The following is a 17,478-nucleotide window of genomic DNA, read 5'->3' on the forward strand; positions in this document are numbered from 1 at the left end:
AGCATTCTGGCACTCCTCTGTAATGGCTGGAGCTGGGGCGCTGGAGGTGGGTGCCTGCCAGGAGCCCCTTCCTCTCATGCAGCTGGCTGCCCTCCTCTCCTTTTCCTTGGCTGGGCTTCCGATGGGGCCCACAGACAAACATGCAATAACGTGAACACCTCACACAGAAACTGGCCACGAAACTGCTGATACCATGATCCATAATTGCTTACTTATTCTTGTATTTTCCTGCTTTCCAGCTTTTACATCTCTCTTTACCAGACACTGATTTTTTTTTACACCGTCCTAATACTTTAGTACTATTACCAGACATAAAAGCAAGCGATTCTCCCGCCTTACTCAGCCTCCCCAGTAGCTGGGATTACAGGCGTCTGCCACCAGTCCTGGCTAATTTTTATATTTTTAGTGGAGACAGGGTTTCACCATGTTGGCCAGGTTGATCTCAAAATCCTGACCTCAAGTAATCTGCGTTTCTTGGCCTCCCAAAGTGCTGGGATTACAGGCATGAGCAACCATGCCCAGCCCTACAAAGTGTTTTTAAAGGAATAGATTGTGTTCTACTATTCTCTTTCCTCCTTTCTGCTGACCGGGATGATGCAATGATGGCTGGATCTCAAGCGGCTATTTTGTGTCACAAGATAGAAGCTATACATTGAGGCTAGGGGAGCAATAAAATGGAAAGCCAGATGCTTACATTTGGATTTTGTTTATATGAGCAAGAAATACACTTCCTTTAAAAATATTATTTTTAGAGACAGGGTCTTGCTCTGTTGTCTATGATAGAGACAGGATCTTGCTCTGTTGTCTAGGATGGAGTGAAGTGTTGCAATCATAGCTCACTGCAGCCTTGAACTCTTGGGATCAGGTGAGCCTCCTGCCTCAGCCTTCTGAGTAGCTAGGACTACAAGCGTGTCCCACCATGCCCAGCTAATTTTTAAGTTTTTTGTGGTGACAGGGTCTCACTATGTTGCCCAGCCTGGTCTCAAACTCCTGGGCTCAAGCAATTTTCCCATCTTGGCCTCCCAAAGTGCTGGGATTGCAGGCATGAGCCACTACAGCTGGCAAGAAATACATTTCTATCTTATTTGAGTCATTGTTCCATTGATTTTTCTATGAGCGCATGGCAGGATGCCTTATTGGGGCTCAGCTGCTTTAATGGGCTTCTCTTCTTTGCAGCCATGTGACCTTGAATGAGATGCCTGAATGGTGTGGAGCTCCTTGCCACTAGTTGCTTTCAGAGGGTGATCTCCCAGTAACACCTACACTGGAAGGTTTTTAATTTTTGAGACATTGACATAGAAAAAGTTGTACTCAGTATATTTTATTTACATTTCTATAACTTTTAATGAGGCCAGACATTTTTGTATCTATTGGCCACTTATGTATCTTCTTTTGTGAATTGCCTATTTATTTACTTAGTTCACTTTTAAAAGTGGAAACAAAGTTAAATTATTGATAGCTTTATTATTTAATTAATTAATTAATTTTTTTTTGAGGCAGAGTCTTGCTCTGTCGCCCAGGCTGGAGTGCAATGGTGCACTCTCGGCTCACTATATCCTCCGCCTCCTAGGTTCCAGTGATTCTCCTGCCTCAGCCTCTGGAGTAGCTGGGATTACAGGTACGTGCCACCACACTCGGCTAAATTTGGTATTTTTCATAGAGGCGGAGTTTCGCCATGTTGGCCAGGCTGGTCTTGAACTCCTGACCCCAGGTGATCCACCTGCCTCAACCTCCCAAAGTGCTGGGATTAGGCGTGAGCCACTGCGACTGGCCTGTTAATAGCTTTAAAAATGTAAAAAACTAGCCAGGCATGGTGGTGCACACCTGTAGTCCCAGCTACTTAGGATGCTGAGGTAGGAGGATTGCTTGAACCCAGGAAGCAGAGGTTGCAGTGAGCCGAGATTGCATCACTGCACTCCAGCCTAGGCACCAGAGTGAGACTCCATCTCAAAAAAAAAAAAGGAAAAAGTTTTATTAATAGCAGCTTCCCTTTATCAAAGACTTACTATTTTTCAGGCATGACTCTCCAGATTTATCTCAGTGAATCCTTGTGGCATTTTTGCAAGGCACGGTAGTGTCATTATTATCCTATTGTTACAGAGGAGAGAAACTGAGGCTCACAGAGAGAAAGTACAGTGAGTATGGAGTGGAGGTTCATAGCAGATGGGTCTGAGGCCACAGCTGCTTCCTAAAACTACAGGAGGCCAGGAATGTTCTCTCTCTTAGTGCTGCATTCTTTCCCAGTATTTTGTTTGCTCTTTATTTTCATTTTCAGTGCATTTTGATGTACAGAAGGTAAAAACTTTTATGCAACCAAAGTTCTCTGTCTTTCCTTGAGAGACTTCCCCATCAAGAATGTAAATAAAGGCTGGGCGTGGCGGCTTCCGCCTGTAATCCCAGCACTTTGGGAGGCCAAGGCGGGTGGATCACGAGGTCAGGAGATCAAGACTATCCTGGCTAACGTGGTGAAACCCTGTCTCTACTAAAAATACAAAAACATTAGCTGGGCGTGGTGGTGGATGCCTGTAGCCCCAGCTACTCGGGAGGCTGAGGCAGAAGAATGGCGTGAACCCGGGAGGTGGAGCTTACAGTGAGCCGAGATTGTGCCACTGCACTCCAGCCTGGGTGACAGAGCAAGACTCCGTCTCAAAAAAAAAAAAAAAAAAAAGAATGTAAATACAGGCCAGGCACACAGGCCTGGCTGGGTGGTGCATGCCTGTAACCCCAGCACTTTGGGAGGCCGAGGGGGGCGGATCACTTGAGGTCAGGAGTTTGAGATCAGCCTGGCCAACATGGTGAAACCCCATCTCTACTAAAAATACAACAGCAACAACAAAAATAGCCGGGCTTGGTGGCGTGTGCCTGTAATCCCAGCTACTTGGGAGGCTGAGGCAGGAGAATCACTTGAAGTTGGGAGGCGGAGGTTGCAGTGAGCCAGGATCACACCACTGCACTCCAGCCTGGGTGACAGAGTGAGACTCCATATCAAAAACAAAAAAATAAATAAAACCTAAAAGAAACCTCACGATGTAAATAAAGACTCCATATTTTCTTGTAGTCCTTCCCTGGTTCTTCTTCTAACATCTACCTCATTAATCTGGAGTTAATTTTGAGGGAGGTATGAGGTGGGGCCAAACATTATTTTTGCCACCAGACTCCATTTTGAGCGGCCGCTCCTTCCTTCTGACCTAACACTGAGTAGATTGCTGCACCAAGTTGTCACATGCCCTCTTCCCAGATCTTCGGGCTGCAGAATTACTCATCAGTGCTGGAAGCCTGCCCCTCTGCGCCTCGCTGTGGTGACCCCCACCCCAGCTGAGTCTCCCCACAGCTGGGCTTGCTGTCTGCCCTGTGGTGAGTGGAAGGAATTCAGCATGAACTCTGCTCACTCAGCAGCCAGGCCTGGGGAGCACCGGACTGTGGAAAATCACATATGTTTTTCAAGTTGTTGAAAACCAAGGAAATTGTTCTGCCAGTTGTGAAGGTGGCTAGACACTGTCTGGGAGGCCTCAGGTCCCATGGCTCTGGGAGCCATCCCATCTTGTGGGCCCAAACAAGCTAATCCCACTGGTAATATCCAGGCACTTGGGCGGCAGAGAAGGGGACGTTTCTAGGAGCCTTCCCCAAGAGGGAAGAACAAAAAGGAAGGAGCCTAGCCTGGTCCTTTCTCCTTTGGTCCCTGGAGGCAGATCCAGGACTCCAGGGGAGACATGGAGGGGCTGGCACCTGTGATCCCAATAGCCTGCTGGCCAGAGCCCAGGCCTCCCAGACCTTCTATTGAGCCCCCTCCCCCAGATACACATGCTGGTGCTGGACAGCTGGGCTGTGGCAGAAGTTTACACAGAAAGGGTTTGCTGGGCCATCTCCGTACACGCAGCTTCACTTCCTTCTGAAGCCCAACCCATGTCTGAGCTGCAGCCGTGGAGGTTCTGGGAGCCATGGAGGCCATGGGGCAGGTTGGGAGGGTCTGCTCCCAGCCTCCCAGACTCTGCCACTCCTGCCTGTCCCCAGGCCCTGATGACCTCCCATCCTTCTGTGTCCTGCAGATCCCTGCAGTCAGAACTCAGGCACACTGGGCCCTGCTGGCAGGTGAGTTTCCACCTCTGACCAGGCTGAGGTACCAGGCAGCTCTGGAGGGTCAGGAGCTACAGCCTGGGTCCCAGTGGGAGGAGGCTGGCCTGTCCCCCTCCTCAGCTGCACTACCAGGCCCCTGACCCAACCTCAACTTCTCTCTTGGGGTCTCAGCCTTCATGGCAGGGTTGATGGTCTCAGAGCTACATAGGGCCTACCCACTGGGCCATGCTCCTTCTCTCCCTGTTCCCCGCAGGTCAGCTTCATCAGCTTCCACCCTTGGACAGTTCTGGCTCTCTCAACAACTCTCCTTCCCATTCCAGCAGCAGCAAGGGAGAGGGGACACCCTCCCCAGCGCAGGCCCCACCCTCCCCAGTCCAGTCCTGCTGCAGTGGCTGTCCCTTAGGGGAGGGACATGCCAAAGCAGTTCCTGCCACATCCGTGTGGGAAGCTGAAAGTGGATCACCAGAGTGTCTACCAGCCCCCCACTGTAGCCCAGGAGAACACTTGGATGCAGGTGCAGACCCTGCTGAGTGGCAGGGGTAAGGGACCCTGAAAGTCACTAGGTGCTCTTGGCTACAAGCCTCCCATCCCCCTGACTGGCTTCCCTCTGGCAGCAGAGGGGAGAAGTCCCTTCACCAGCCCTGTAGCAGAGCCTGGGTACAGGGCTAAAGCACTTCCTGGTACAGGTCTTCAAGTGGAGTGGGAGTCCCAGCCCCACCACCCAAGGGGAGGCACATCAGCCTGGCATGGAGGGCAGCTGCCTCCCATCCACCTGCCTAGACCCTTGGTGGCAGAGGGCCCCCAACCTCATGGCCCTCCTTGCGGCCCAGCTCTCCATGAGGGCTTTTGCACATGTTTTTGTTGGTGACTCACTGTGACTGAGGAAAAACCTCCTTCTATGCCTTTTTTGTTTTCTTATGGCTTCTATTTTCCCTGGCAGAGGATGTTGGGCCTGAATCCAATCCATGTGTGAGTTGTTCCCAGGGAAGTGACGTGCCATGCCACTTCACCCAGCCTTGGGCCGCTGGGCTTGACATGCTCAACTGGGGGCAATGGAGCAAATTCCCAGAACAAGTTTTGAGAAAGATGATTCAGAAGTTTGCAGAGGATGAGGAAAGGTGAGAGCTTGCGGATCCTTGCTGCCACCAGGACTGGCCTGGGGGCACGTGGCAGGTAGAGGCTGGCTCAGGTGCACAGGGAGGCCTGGGTGTTGGGGCTCAGGAGCTGCTCTGAGAGCCCCAATGGGTACAGCTCACGTTGATCTCTGAGGGCAAATGATGAGAGCTGAGAGGCAGCAGTGTGAGTGCTGAGAATGTGTGCTAGGCACAGCACATGCATGAGCCTGTGTGAGCCACAAGGAGAACAGGGACACAGGTGGATGGCACTGAGGCTATCTGCCGAGATGTGGTGCCTGGGAGATAGAGCTGGAACCTGACACAGTTCCACTGCCTTTTCAAGGAGATGCAGTGAGAAAGCAAAGGCAGAGTCTTGGCAGGACCAGGTGTGAGAGGAGGCTAGGCCTCCCTGTGGTCCTGCTCCCAGGGAGCAGCATGTATCCTGAGCCCAGCAGCCTCCACCGTGGCCTCCCTGGCTGCTGCCTGCTTCAACTCACGTGGGGCTGCTCTGGGGACCCAGGTGCTTCCTGACCTGCTTTTCCTCTTTCCTTTTGACCCCAGGTGCAAACTCTGCCCTGTCAATCATCCCAGGGGCTCCTAGGCTTCCCTACCTGACTAATTCACTGGGGCCAAATCCCCACAGACAATCGTGGCTTAGGGCTGTCTGCCTCTGCACTTGGCCCATGGGCTGCCTGTGAGTCTTCTCTCGCTTCCTCATTCCTTTGAGGGGGAATGTTCTCGGAGCTGTGTCCTTAGCTGTGATGACTACTGCGGGGCAGCCAGCATTTGCTCTGGAGAAGCCTTACCTCAAACACCAGGCACCAGGGTGCACATCCCTGATGGATCCTGGGATCAGCTGACACTCAATCCACCTGCCCTCTGGGCCCTCTGGGTCCACGCGGCAGTTGGAGGTATTGTAGACACTTTTTTTTTTTTTTTTTTGAGAAGGAGTCTCGCTCTGTCGCCCAGGCTGGAGTGCAGTGGCCGGATCTCAGCTCACTGCAAGCTCCGCCTCCCGGCTTTACGCCATTCTCCTGCCTCAGCCTCCCGAGTAGCTGGGACTACAGGCGCCCGCCACCGCGCCCGGCTAGTTTTTTGTATTTTTTAGTAGAGACGGGGTTTCACTGTGTTAGCCAGGATGGTCTCGATCTCCTGACCTCGTGATCCGCCCGTCTCGGCCTCCCAAAGTGCTGGGATTACAGGCTTGAGCCACCGCGCCCGGCCTGTAGACATTTTTTAAAAAATGGGTTCTGGTAAGAAGAAGGTGAGAAATGGCTATTTGTCCACATTGGGACTCAAAGGGGTGGGATGGCATGCCCTTACATGGGAGTCCTACCCCCAGCGGGGCAGCTGGCCACTCTGAGGGCAGTTTTGCACTTGCCTCCCGGCTGGAAAGTGAGTTCCCACTGTGCTGTCCTTCCCTGGGGCCCAGCACAGGGCCTGGCCCCACACAGACCTGAAAAGGTTGGTAGGATGACTGAATGAATTGACGCTGGGGTGCAGCAGGGCCCATGGGCAGAGGCTCCAGAGCCTGGGAAGGATGGGGTGGCCTTTCTGTGGCCCTCCAAATTGAGAGAGGTCTCAGACGCCTGACACTACGGCTTTCCAGCTTTCCATCCAGGTTTCCTAGTCACCCGCGGAGGGTTCAGCGCCCCGGTGGTCTTGGGGTCCCGCCTTAAGGGCGGTGCCTAGGGCAGAGGGAGGAGGGATGTCGGCCCCTTCAGAACCGCACCCCAGGCCCTCCCCACCACCTTTCCCTACTTCAGGCCCTCTGCCTTCCCAGCCGCCCCGCCCCCTGCCCCTCTGTCCTAGGCGCAAGTCTCCGGGCGTGGGACGCTCGCCGCCAGCGCCCGCTCGCCTGCCCCGCCCCCCGCCCCCCCGCAGCCCCTCCGTCCACTCTCGGCTCCTCCTTCTTTTCCTCCTTTTCCTCCTCGGGGGTGGGGAGCCGGCTCCGGAAGCCCCGGCGCCCCCGCCCCGGCCCCCGCCAGCGCTTTGGAGACGGCTCTCCGCGCGCGAGTGCGCCACGCGGGGCCGGAGCGCCTATCGCCGCCAGGGCCTCGGAGCGCCCCGACCACCCCTGAGCCCCTCCGGCCTCGGAGCTCCCCAGCACCCCTTCCCGGGTCCCCTCGCCCACCCTAATCCACTCTCCCGCCCTTTCCCGGATTCCCTCGCTCACCCCATCCTCTCTCCCGCCCCTTCCTGGATTCCCTCACCCGTCTCGATCCCCTCTCCGCCCTTTCCCAGAGTCCCCAGAGCCCTTGACCCCTCGTGCCCTCCCCGGAGCCCCCCGCGCGTGCCGCGACCATGGCGGCCGTGCGCGGGGCGCCCCTGCTCAGCTGCCTCTTGGCGTTGCTGGCCCTGTGCCCCGGAGGGCGCCCGCAGACGGTGCTGACCGACGACGAGATCGAGGAGTTCCTCGAGGGCTTCCTGTCAGAGCTAGGACCTGAGCCCCGGGAAGACGACGTGGAGGCCCCGCCGCCTCCCGAGCCCACCCCGCGGGTCCGAAAAGCCCAGGCGGGGGGCAAGCCAGGGGCGCGGCCGGGGGCGGCCGCAGAAGGTAAGAGCCCGGGGCAGGGCGGGGGCGTGGGGGGTTGGCATCTCAGGTGGGAACAGGGGGATTCGGCAGGGTCTGGCCACTCCCCAGTCGTCCCAGGGAGGAATGGCTGGCTTACTAATGCGCACGCGAGCCCAGATGCCTGGAGGGACCCTGTGCCAGGCCGAGGTTAGCGCTGGCCTGTAGGCACATCCAGCACCCGGGTGGCAGAGCCACTTTTGGGGGCCGGTGGCTCTAGGGTTGGTGCTGTGGTTGTACAGGTTGCTCATCCCCATGCCTTCAGTATGGGACAGGGTCTAGGCTTGAGCCACAGGGGACTGTGCTGTGTCACCCCCTGCCATACTAATGGGTCCACTCTGCCTGTTGGTGGCACAGCTTCAGGTCGTCCCTTCCTCCTACCTTTGCCCTCCTACTCCAGGAGGACTCACATAGGTGAGAAGGTTGTTGAAGACCCCTTTTCCCACAGGGCTTCAGGTGGGGGTGAGCAGTGGGTGGTCCTGCATTAGTAGGGGAATTAGATGAGGTGATGCATCACTGAAGCATTTAACCCATGGCCTCTTGCATAATCGGTTGTCAGTAAATCTTAGCTGTTTTCATCGTGGCCCTCTGGAAGGTGGCAGAGGGTCTTGTGATCCTTGTCTCCCAGGAGATTCCAAGGCACCGTCCAACATTCCTGATGTCAGCAGCCTCTCCTCTGCCACCCCAGCTCTAGATCTTTCCTGGCTGCTTCCCACACCCTGGGCTCCCCGTGCCCCTCCTGCCTCTGGCTCTCCTTCCAGGCTTGGTCTCCTGGCTCTGGGGAACCACTCTAGCAGCCCTGTGTCCCCTGGCTGTCTGCATTGGGTAGCTTTCCTGTGTTTCTGCCAAACTTCCCTCATGCTCCCCACCTCTCATCAGGTTCTCAACAGCACTTGCAGCTCCTGCTTAGGGTCCTGATTCCCCATGGGAATCCTCACAACCCATCCCCGCTCCCTCTCCCAGACTCTGAAATGAGTGAGCAGCCACAAGCTCCCTACCTGTCCTTTCTGTCCTGTGTGTGATCCCCGAACCACCCAGGACTCCCTATCCTTCTAACCAATTCCAAATCCCTTACTTCTCGAAAGGGGACCACTTCCTCTTCTTTGGGCTTCAATACTCAGCCAAGTCCAGGTCCCTGCCCAGATGTCCCTGGGCTCTGAGCCCATGGAGTTCCCCCCTGCCTTCTCCTGCTGGGGGCAGCTTTGTGGTAGGGCCTCCAGCAGCACAGTAGGTGCTTTTCTCTGAAGCTTTTCTTGCCCCGTAGGAGACCCAGGGAAGGTCCTGGGTCCATGTCCCTTCCTTTGTATGGCAGTTGGCAGGGATGACCAGATGCTCCTCCAGGCCTGAATGGCTCAGTCATCTCTCTGCCCCTTCTGTGCCCAGCACAGAATAATGGAGTGGATAGTAAGGAGCCCCTGTTGAGGTTTTGGCAGGTGGGGGGATGAGGGCCTCCCTCTGGGAACTGGGCACCCTATGCTCAGTCTTTAGAGAGGTTGAGATTGGTGGTCACAGACCCAGACTTGCAGACAGAAAACCCGGGTCCGGATCCCAGTTTGCCACTTGGGCAAGTGACTTCACCTCTCAGTTTGTTGATCCGCACCGGGAACTGACAAGAGTCCCTGTGCCCAGGTTCTGGGCATCTAGAGAGGGACCTCATGGGGGCACAGAGCTGGCTCTGTTCATTTGACACGAGTCTGCATCTTGGACAGTGCCTCCGGAAAAGACCAAAGACAAAGGGAAGAAAGGCAAGAAAGACAAAGGCCCCAAGGTGCCCAAGGAGTCCCTGGAGGGGTCCCCCAAGCCGCCCAAGAAGGGGAAGGAGAAGCCACCCAAGGCCACCAAGAAGCCCAAGGAGAAGCCACCCAAGGCCACCAAGAAGCCCAAGGAGAAGCCACCCAAGGCCACCAAGAAGCCCAAGGAAAAGCCACCTAAGGCCACCAAGAAGCCCCCATCAGGGAAGAGGCCCCCCACTCTGGCTCCCTCAGAAACCTTGGAGTGGCCACTGCCCCCACCCCCCAGCCCTGGCCCTGAGGAGCTCCCCCAGGAGGGAGGTTTGTGCCCCACTCCTCTGGGGTGATGGGACTCTGACTGCCTGCTCTGGTGGAGGGAGGGAGTGGGAGGCAGATTTCTGGGGCCCTGTTTCCTATAGACCTTCAGCTCCCCACTGATGGGACCTCACTTTTGCTATAAATTTCACAATTTGATTGGTGGGCTCCCTCAGTGCTGTAGCCTCTTTTGGGTAGGGAGAGGGCTTGGCAGCCTTGTGGGTGGGACCTCTGTCCCCCAGGTCCCTGCCCAGATGTCCCTGGGCTCTGAGCCCATGGAGTTCCCCCCTGCCTTCTCCTGCTGGGGGCGGCTTTGTGGTAGGGCCTCCAGCAGCACAGTAGGTTCCCCAGAAGGTGGGCCCAGCTCTCTGGCCCCATGAGATGCCGGCAGGATGCTGAAGACCAGAGGAGCTCAGTCCTCCTTGGAGTGAGCTTGGCCTCAGTAGGGTGTCCACAGGCTCTGTGTGGGCTCTGTGGGTGGCTGGTGGCCTGAGGTTCCCAAGGTGGTCAGAGCAGGCCTCCCGCCCACCTGCTTCTGGAACTCCTGTGTTGCAGGGGGGCCCCTCCCAAATAACTGGCAGAATCCAGGAGAGGAGACCCGTGTGGAGGCACGGGAGCACCAGCCTGGTGAGTGGCCATCCTCTGCCTGGCCTCAGGGCCAGCTGCCCTGGCTGGTCGGACTGAGGGCTTCCCCAGAGTGGGCCTGGGTGGGGTTGTCAGGCAGCTACCAGCACTTTCCTCTCAGAGCCGGAGGAGGAGACCGAGCTACCCACACTGGACTACAATGACCAGATCGAGAGGGAGGACTATGAGGACTGTGAGTAGGGCCCTGCCAGCCCCGCCTGGGTCGGACCCCTGGCCTGGGGGATGCGCCGATGGGCCCATCCCAGCCTTGGGACCCACTCAGAGCCGGCCTCCCCCTCAGTTGAGTACATTCGGCGCCAGAAGCAGCCCAGGCCACCCCCAAGCAGAAGGAGGAGGCCCGAGCGGGTCTGGCCAGAGCCCCCTGAGGAGAAAGCCCCGGCCCCGGCCCCGGAGGAGAGGATTGGTAGGATGGGGGCAGGAGAGGGGGTGCTGTGGCCACTGGTGCTCTGGCCCTCTCCTAACCTACCTGCCTCTCCAGAGCCGCCTGTGAAGCCTCTTCTGCCCCTGACGCCGCCTGACTATGGTGATGGCTACGTGATCCCCAATTATGATGACAGTGAGTACCCAGCACCCCAGAGTCTGAGGGACATAGGCAGGTGGGGGCCGGGGGTGTGGTCAGGAGCCAGCTGGGGCGACTCACGCACCTTGCAACCCCACCTGTGCCTGTGGTTACCTCGCTGCCCTTGCTGTCCCCGGGTGCCCACCCCAGCCGCTGCCCAGTCTCCTCTGCCCTCAGGCTGGTCTTTCCTTGGCCATTTCCCTGGTTCCTGCTTGGCTGTGGCCCCCACTGGAGTGTCCCTAGGCACACACTCTGCCCTCTCACCCATGTGGGCTCCAGCCCTCCCAGTCCGGTGCTCTGGCTTCCCGCTGGCTCGTGGCCACCGCCCCACTCTCTTCAGGGAGCCCAAGGGCTTTTACCTTCCCCTTGTTCATGCCCCTGCGTCTCTGGAGCCCTCAGGTTCCCCTTTCTCCTGGGCGGTAGCCTGCGCGTTGCCACTTCCCTTCCCCCAGATCCCCATCAGTGCCTCCAATGTCCCCCCATCTCACCCTCCAGCCTGCAACCCCAGGCACAGGTGCCAGTTGTCCCTCCAGGCCGTTCCCATGCCCTGGGCCTAGAGTCCTCCTTTCCCCGGGCCAGATGCTCCTGGGAGGCCTGGCTGGTGACTTCAGCAGGGTCTTGCTCAGCTGCCCCCGAGCTCGGGCTGCTCCTGACTCCTGCAGGACCCTCTCTCCCCACTCAGCTGTCCCCCATCTCCCGTCTTCCTCCCCTCTGGCGTGGTCCTGCCCTGCTGAGCTCCTGTGGACCCAGGAGCTGCGGCCCTGCAGCAGGGTCAGGGCGGCCTCAGCTGGCTCTCCCTCTCCGCAGTGGACTATTACTTTGGGCCTCCTCCGCCCCAGAAGCCCGATGCTGAGCGCCAGACAGACGAAGAGAAGGAGGAGCTGAGTGAGTGGGACCAAGGACTTCCTGCACCAGGCCTGCCCTGAAGGCCACCTGGGGCCTGCCTGACCCATCCCACGTGGCCCCCAAAGCCCTGACTGGGCCCTCCTACCTTGTACCTTCCAGAGAAACCCAAAAAGGAGGATGGCAGCCCCAAGGAGGAGGCCGACAAGTGGGCAGTGGAGAAGGGCAAGGACCACAAAGGTGTGTGGCTGGGGCTCGGGGCCTGGGTCCCTGTGGGGCAACATCTGGACTCCTGATTGCCTCCCAGGCCCTTGGTGCCATGTCCTCCCTTCATTGTCCCTAGAGCCCCGAAAGGGCGAGGATGTGGAGGAGGAGTGGACGCCTACAGAGAAAGTCAGTAAGTGGGGGGCCCAGGGGGTGAGAGTGGGGGCCACAGGATGGGGGTGCTGGGACAAGTGACTGGCTCAAGGCCACAAACAGGACCCAGGCCCCTGAAACCCTTTCCTACTCTTAGATTCTTGGGACCCAGAAGGGAGGGGCCCCGGGAGCCCAGGACAGCCTTGCTTGGCTGCCCCAGCCCTGGACCCCAGGCTGGCCTACTTCAGGAGGGTGGCAGCTCCCCAGGGCCCCTAGCGGCTGGGCGTGGTAGGGGGAGGACCTGAGGCCTTGGTGGGGAGTGAGGACCTCAGCTACCTTCACAGGTGTCCCTGCAGGGCCATTGTGCAGACGGTCCCCATCTGTAGCTGCACCCTGGGGGAGTTCTGTGATTTCACGTGTGTCCCCTGAGAGCTGGGCATGGTCAGCCCATTCTCCAGATGGGGCAGCTGAGGCCCAGGGAGGGGAAGCACAGGCTGGGATTGGAAGCAGCTCCTGGCCTGGCTTTGAGTCAATTCCAGGTGGGCTGGTGCAGGGCACCAGGGAGCCACCAGCCAACCAGAGCTGCCCTCTGACTGGTGTCCCCGATGTGCCAGGAGTGGGCTCTGGGCTCCTTGGTTCTGGGTTTGGTGGTGGGAAGGATGGAGCTAGTGAGCCACCAGTCTGGGGTACACGTCCTCAGAGTGTCCCCCCATTGGGATGGAGTCACACCGTATCGAGGACAACCAGATCCGAGCCTCCTCCATGCTGCGCCATGGCCTGGGGGCACAGCGCGGCCGGCTCAACATGCAGGTGGGCATTGGGATGGGCCCATCTCCCAACTGGGATGATGACTCCTCCGCCCATGCTCAGCCTCCCCTGGCCCCTGGACAGGCCGGTGCCACTGAGGACGACTACTATGATGGCGCATGGTGTGCTGAGGACGATGCCAGGACCCAGTGGATAGAGGTGGACACCAGGAGGACTACCCGGTTCACAGGCGTCATCACCCAGGGCCGAGACTCCAGCATCCAGTGCGTGGCCAGGCTCATGGGTAGTTGGCAGGGGGGAGTGGCTCCATGGGCATGGCTCTGTGTCCTATTAAGGAGATTCCAGTGGGCCCTTCTTTGGCCCAGCCAAAGAAGGCCAAAAAGATCAGTGAGGGGCTGACCCTGCCCATCCCTACTCCTCAGCCATGGTCAGTCAGCTCCTGTGTCCTGATGAGCACATGAGTTTAGGGACAGACCACCTGCCCATGGCTATGTGACAGGCATAGGACCCAGGCTCAACACCTGGGCTGTGTGCCACTGCCCTGCTAGCTCTTAAATTCCTGGGGCTCAGAAGAGGGAGGCTCAGGCCACCTGAGGGCCTGGGAGGGGGAAGATCCTTGCTGTGACCACTGTCCACTCCACAGTGACGATTTTGTGACCACCTTCTTCGTGGGCTTCAGCAATGACAGCCAGACATGGGTGATGTACACCAACGGCTATGAGGAAATGGTGGGCACCATGCCCAGGCTCCTGGCTCTGCTCCCATTGTCTGGGCGGGGGGCGGGCTCTCAGAGGGGTTGGCAGTACTGCTCTGAGGCCTGCCCCTCCCCAGACCTTTCATGGGAACGTGGACAAGGACACACCTGTGCTGAGTGAGCTCCCAGAGCCGGTGGTGGCTCGTTTCATCCGCATCTACCCACTCACCTGGAATGGCAGCCTGTGCATGCGCCTGGAGGTGCTGGGGTGCCCTATGGCCCGTGAGTGTGGAAGGGCTGGCAGGGGCTCGGAGGGGAGGTGGGGTGCTAGGGTGGGCCACCTGGCACCCGGCTAAAGACAACCCCCCCTCCCTTGCAGCTGTCTACAGCTACTACGCACAGAACGAGGTGGTGGCCACCGATGACCTGGATTTCCGGCACCACAGCTACAAGGACATGCGCCAGGTTGGGAACATCTATCCTGGGGCTGGGGGTGGGACCTATCTGTCTGACAGGGGAGTGTGTGCCTGGTGTCACAGGGCCCAGTCCCTACTGGTTCCAGGGACGCTGGCTGTCCCTCACCTTAGGAAGGAGGCCAGTACCTGGGGGCTGCCTGAAGGGGTCATGCCTGTCCCTTGCCATAGAGCAGGCCCTGGAAGTGGATGGAAGGAGCATGGTCAGCGGGGGGACGGATTGTGTGATTGATTCATGTCCTCCCCATCTGCCCCAGCTCATGAAGGTGGTGAATGAGGAGTGCCCCACCATCACCCGCACTTACAGCCTGGGCAAAAGCTCGCGAGGCCTCAAGATCTATGCCATGGAGATCTCAGACAACCCTGGGGAGCATGAACTGGGTGAGGGTCTGTGGGGGCCAGCAGCTGGCCTGCGCTGCTGGTGAGCAGAGTTCACCGCCTCCCGCCTGTTCTGGAGCCCATCTGGGGATTCTGGCTTGTCTTACAGGGCCCTAGGAGCCCCAGCTGTCCCCCAGACCCTCAGGTGTGAGGTGGGTCTGGGTCCTTCCTCAGCTACCCTGGACCTTGGGAGACTGCCTGCTCACTGAGGCTCCCGCCCTTGCAGGGGAGCCTGAGTTCCGCTACACTGCTGGGATCCATGGCAACGAGGTGCTGGGCCGAGAGCTGCTGCTGCTGCTCATGCAGTACCTGTGCCGCGAGTACCGCGATGGGAACCCGCGTGTGCGCAGCCTGGTGCAGGACACGCGCATCCACCTGGTGCCCTCACTGAACCCTGATGGCTACGAGGTGGCAGCGCAGATGGTGGGTTGAGGGTGAGGCTGGCCAGGGGCCAGGCAGCCCGGGCTTGTGGGGGTGTGGGTGGCCCATGCCTACCCTGCTGGCTCTCAACAGGGCTCAGAGTTTGGGAACTGGGCGCTGGGATTGTGGACCGAGGAGGGCTTTGACATCTTTGAAGATTTCCCGGATCTCAACTCTGTGCTCTGGGGAGCTGAGGAGAGGAAATGGGTCCCCTACCGGGTCCCCAACAATAACTTGCCCATCCCTGAACGCTACCTTTCGCCAGATGCCACGGTGAGGCTGCAGCCTGGCTGAGACGGCAGGAGGGAGCAGCTGGACCCTGGGGTCCTGGTGTTCTGGGCTTGGGGGTGGGGGCTGACGGTGCCTGAGCTCCAGACGCTGAGGCTCTGGGGGTTGGGGGACAGGAAAGCGTGCGAGTACTGGTGTGAAGCTTCATGGAGGGTGATGGGCTAGGTTGGGGATGGTGGCTGGAGGCTGCAGCCCTGGCCTCACATGTGCTGGCCACTCCAGGTATCCACGGAGGTCCGGGCCATCATTGCCTGGATGGAAAAGAACCCCTTCGTGCTGGGAGCAAATCTGAACGGCGGTGAGCGGCTAGTATCCTATCCCTACGACATGGCCCGCACGCCTACTCAGGAGCAGCTGCTGGCCGCAGCCATGGCAGCCGCCCGCGGGGAGGATGAGGATGAGGTCTCTGAGGCTCAGGAGACCCCAGACCACGCCATCTTCCGCTGGCTCGCCATCTCCTTCGCCTCCGCCCACCTCACCTTGACCGAGCCCTATCGCGGAGGCTGCCAAGCCCAGGACTACACCGGCGGCATGGGCATCGTCAACGGGGCCAAGTGGAACCCCCGGTCCGGGAGTGAGTCAGCCTGGAAGGGGCTGTGGGCGGGGCCTGGTCCGGAGAGGGGCTGACTTTGGGTCTGTGTCTGTTCCCGGCCAGCTATCAATGACTTCAGTTATCTGCATACCAACTGCCTGGAGCTCTCCTTCTACCTGGGCTGTGACAAGTTCCCTCATGAGAGTGAGCTGCCCCGCGAGTGGGAGAACAACAAGGAGGCGCTGCTCACCTTCATGGAGCAGGTGAGGTAGCCAGGGCAATGTCTGGGGAGAGGAGGCTGCAGAGATTCCTGGACGGGCGGGAGAGAGCAGCGGACCACATTGGACCTTCCTCAGGACCAACAGCCCTCACCTGCTTCCCCAGGTGCACCGCGGCATTAAGGGGGTGGTGACGGACGAGCAAGGCATCCCCATTGCCAACGCCACCATCTCTGTGAGTGGCATTAATCACGGCGTGAAGACAGGTACCTAGTGTGCACATCTTTACCCCACCTTCCTGAGGGAGGACACTGCCAGAGAGGATGGGGGCTTGGGGAACTCAGCGAGCAGGCTGAGTCTGGGGAGCCTGGGGGCGGAACCAGGGAGGCGGAGCCTAGGGGCAGGACTCGGGGGGGGGGGGCGGGGCCTAGGGGCAGGACTGAGTGGGAGGGTGGGGGCCTGCGAGGGGCGCTCTGGGGCAGCCGGATCGTCCTCCCTCCGCAGCCAGTGGTGGTGATTACTGGCGAATCTTGAACCCGGGTGAGTACCGCGTGACAGCCCACGCGGAGGGCTACACCCCGAGTGCCAAGACCTGCAATGTTGACTATGACATTGGGGCCACTCAGTGCAACTTCATCCTGGCTCGCTCCAACTGGAAGCGCATCCGGGAGATCATGGCCATGAACGGGAACCGGCCTATCCCACACATAGACCCATCGCGCCCTATGACCCCCCAGCAGCGACGCCTGCAGCAGCGGCGCCTACAGCACCGTCTGCGGCTTCGGGCACAGATGCGGCTGCGGCGCCTCAACACCACCACCACCCTAGGCCCCCACACTGTGCCTTCCACGCTGCCCCCTGCCCCTGCCACCACCCTGAGCACTACCATAGAGCCCTGGGGCCTCGTACCCCCAACCACCGCTGGCTGGGAGGAGTCGGAGACTGAGACCTACACAGAGGTGGTGACAGAGTTTGGGACCGAGGTGGAGCCCGAGTTTGGGACCGAGGTGGAGCCCGAGTTTGGGACGCAGCTGGAGCCTGAGTTTGAGACCCAGCTGGAGCCTGAGTTTGAGGAAGAGGAGGAGGAAGAGGAAGAGGAGATAGCCACTGGCCAGGCATTCCCCTTCACAACAGTTGAGACCTACACAGTGAACTTTGGGGACTTCTGAGATCAGGGTCCTACCAAGGCCCCAGCCCAGCTCAAGCTACAGCAGTAGCACTTCCCAAGCCTGCTGACCACAGTCACATCACCCATCAGCACACAGAAGGCCCCTGGTGTGGACACTGAAAGGAAGGGCTGGTCCTGCCCCTTTGAGGGGGTGCAAACATGACTGGGACCTAAGAGCCAGAGGCTGTGTGGAGGCTCCTGCTCCACCTGCTAGTCTCGTAAGAGATGGGGTTGCTGCAGTGTTGGAGTAGTGGCAGAGGGAGGGAGCCGAGGTCACTCCAATAAAACAAGCTCATGGCACAGACTGCTCACATTCTGAGGGGTCAGGG

At 58.9% G+C, this 17,478-nt stretch overlaps 1 protein-coding gene across 1 annotated transcript; it reads left to right on the forward strand.

Moving 5' to 3' along the window:
• Positions 1-7,109: 7,109 nt before the first annotated feature.
• AEBP1 (AE binding protein 1) lies at positions 7,110-17,449 on the forward strand. The gene is made up of 21 exons (XM_033194008.1): positions 7,110-7,746; positions 9,471-9,812; positions 10,362-10,433; positions 10,552-10,623; positions 10,732-10,854; positions 10,930-11,007; positions 11,818-11,895; positions 12,016-12,093; positions 12,197-12,250; positions 12,911-13,020; positions 13,102-13,241; positions 13,622-13,706; positions 13,810-13,954; positions 14,052-14,137; positions 14,403-14,526; positions 14,750-14,946; positions 15,037-15,216; positions 15,454-15,805; positions 15,887-16,026; positions 16,148-16,247; positions 16,486-17,449. The coding sequence occupies exons 1-21, from the start codon at positions 7,494-7,496 to the stop codon at positions 17,148-17,150; spliced, it is 3,474 nt and encodes a 1,157-aa protein (XP_033049899.1). The 5' UTR covers positions 7,110-7,493; the 3' UTR covers positions 17,151-17,449.
• The last annotated feature ends 29 nt before the right edge of the window (positions 17,450-17,478 follow it).

The sequence above is a fragment of the Trachypithecus francoisi genome, unplaced genomic scaffold (genome assembly GCF_009764315.1).
Source record: "Trachypithecus francoisi isolate TF-2019V2 unplaced genomic scaffold, Tfra_2.0 Lachesis_group4, whole genome shotgun sequence".
Lineage (NCBI taxonomy): Eukaryota > Metazoa > Chordata > Mammalia > Primates > Cercopithecidae > Trachypithecus > Trachypithecus francoisi.

Bases quoted from the DNA above. Each gene is read 5' to 3' on its own strand.
- AEBP1 (XM_033194008.1), top strand. From the start codon at position 7,494: ATGGCGGCCGTGCGCGGGGCGCCCCTGCTCAGCTGCCTCTTGGCGTTG. The intron at 9,813-10,361 runs GTTTGTGCCCCA...CCTGTGTTGCAG, and splicing joins GGAGCTCCCCCAGGAGGGAG to GGGGGCCCCTCCCAAATAAC. The intron at 12,251-12,910 runs GTAAGTGGGGGG...ACACGTCCTCAG, and splicing joins GACGCCTACAGAGAAAGTCA to AGTGTCCCCCCATTGGGATG.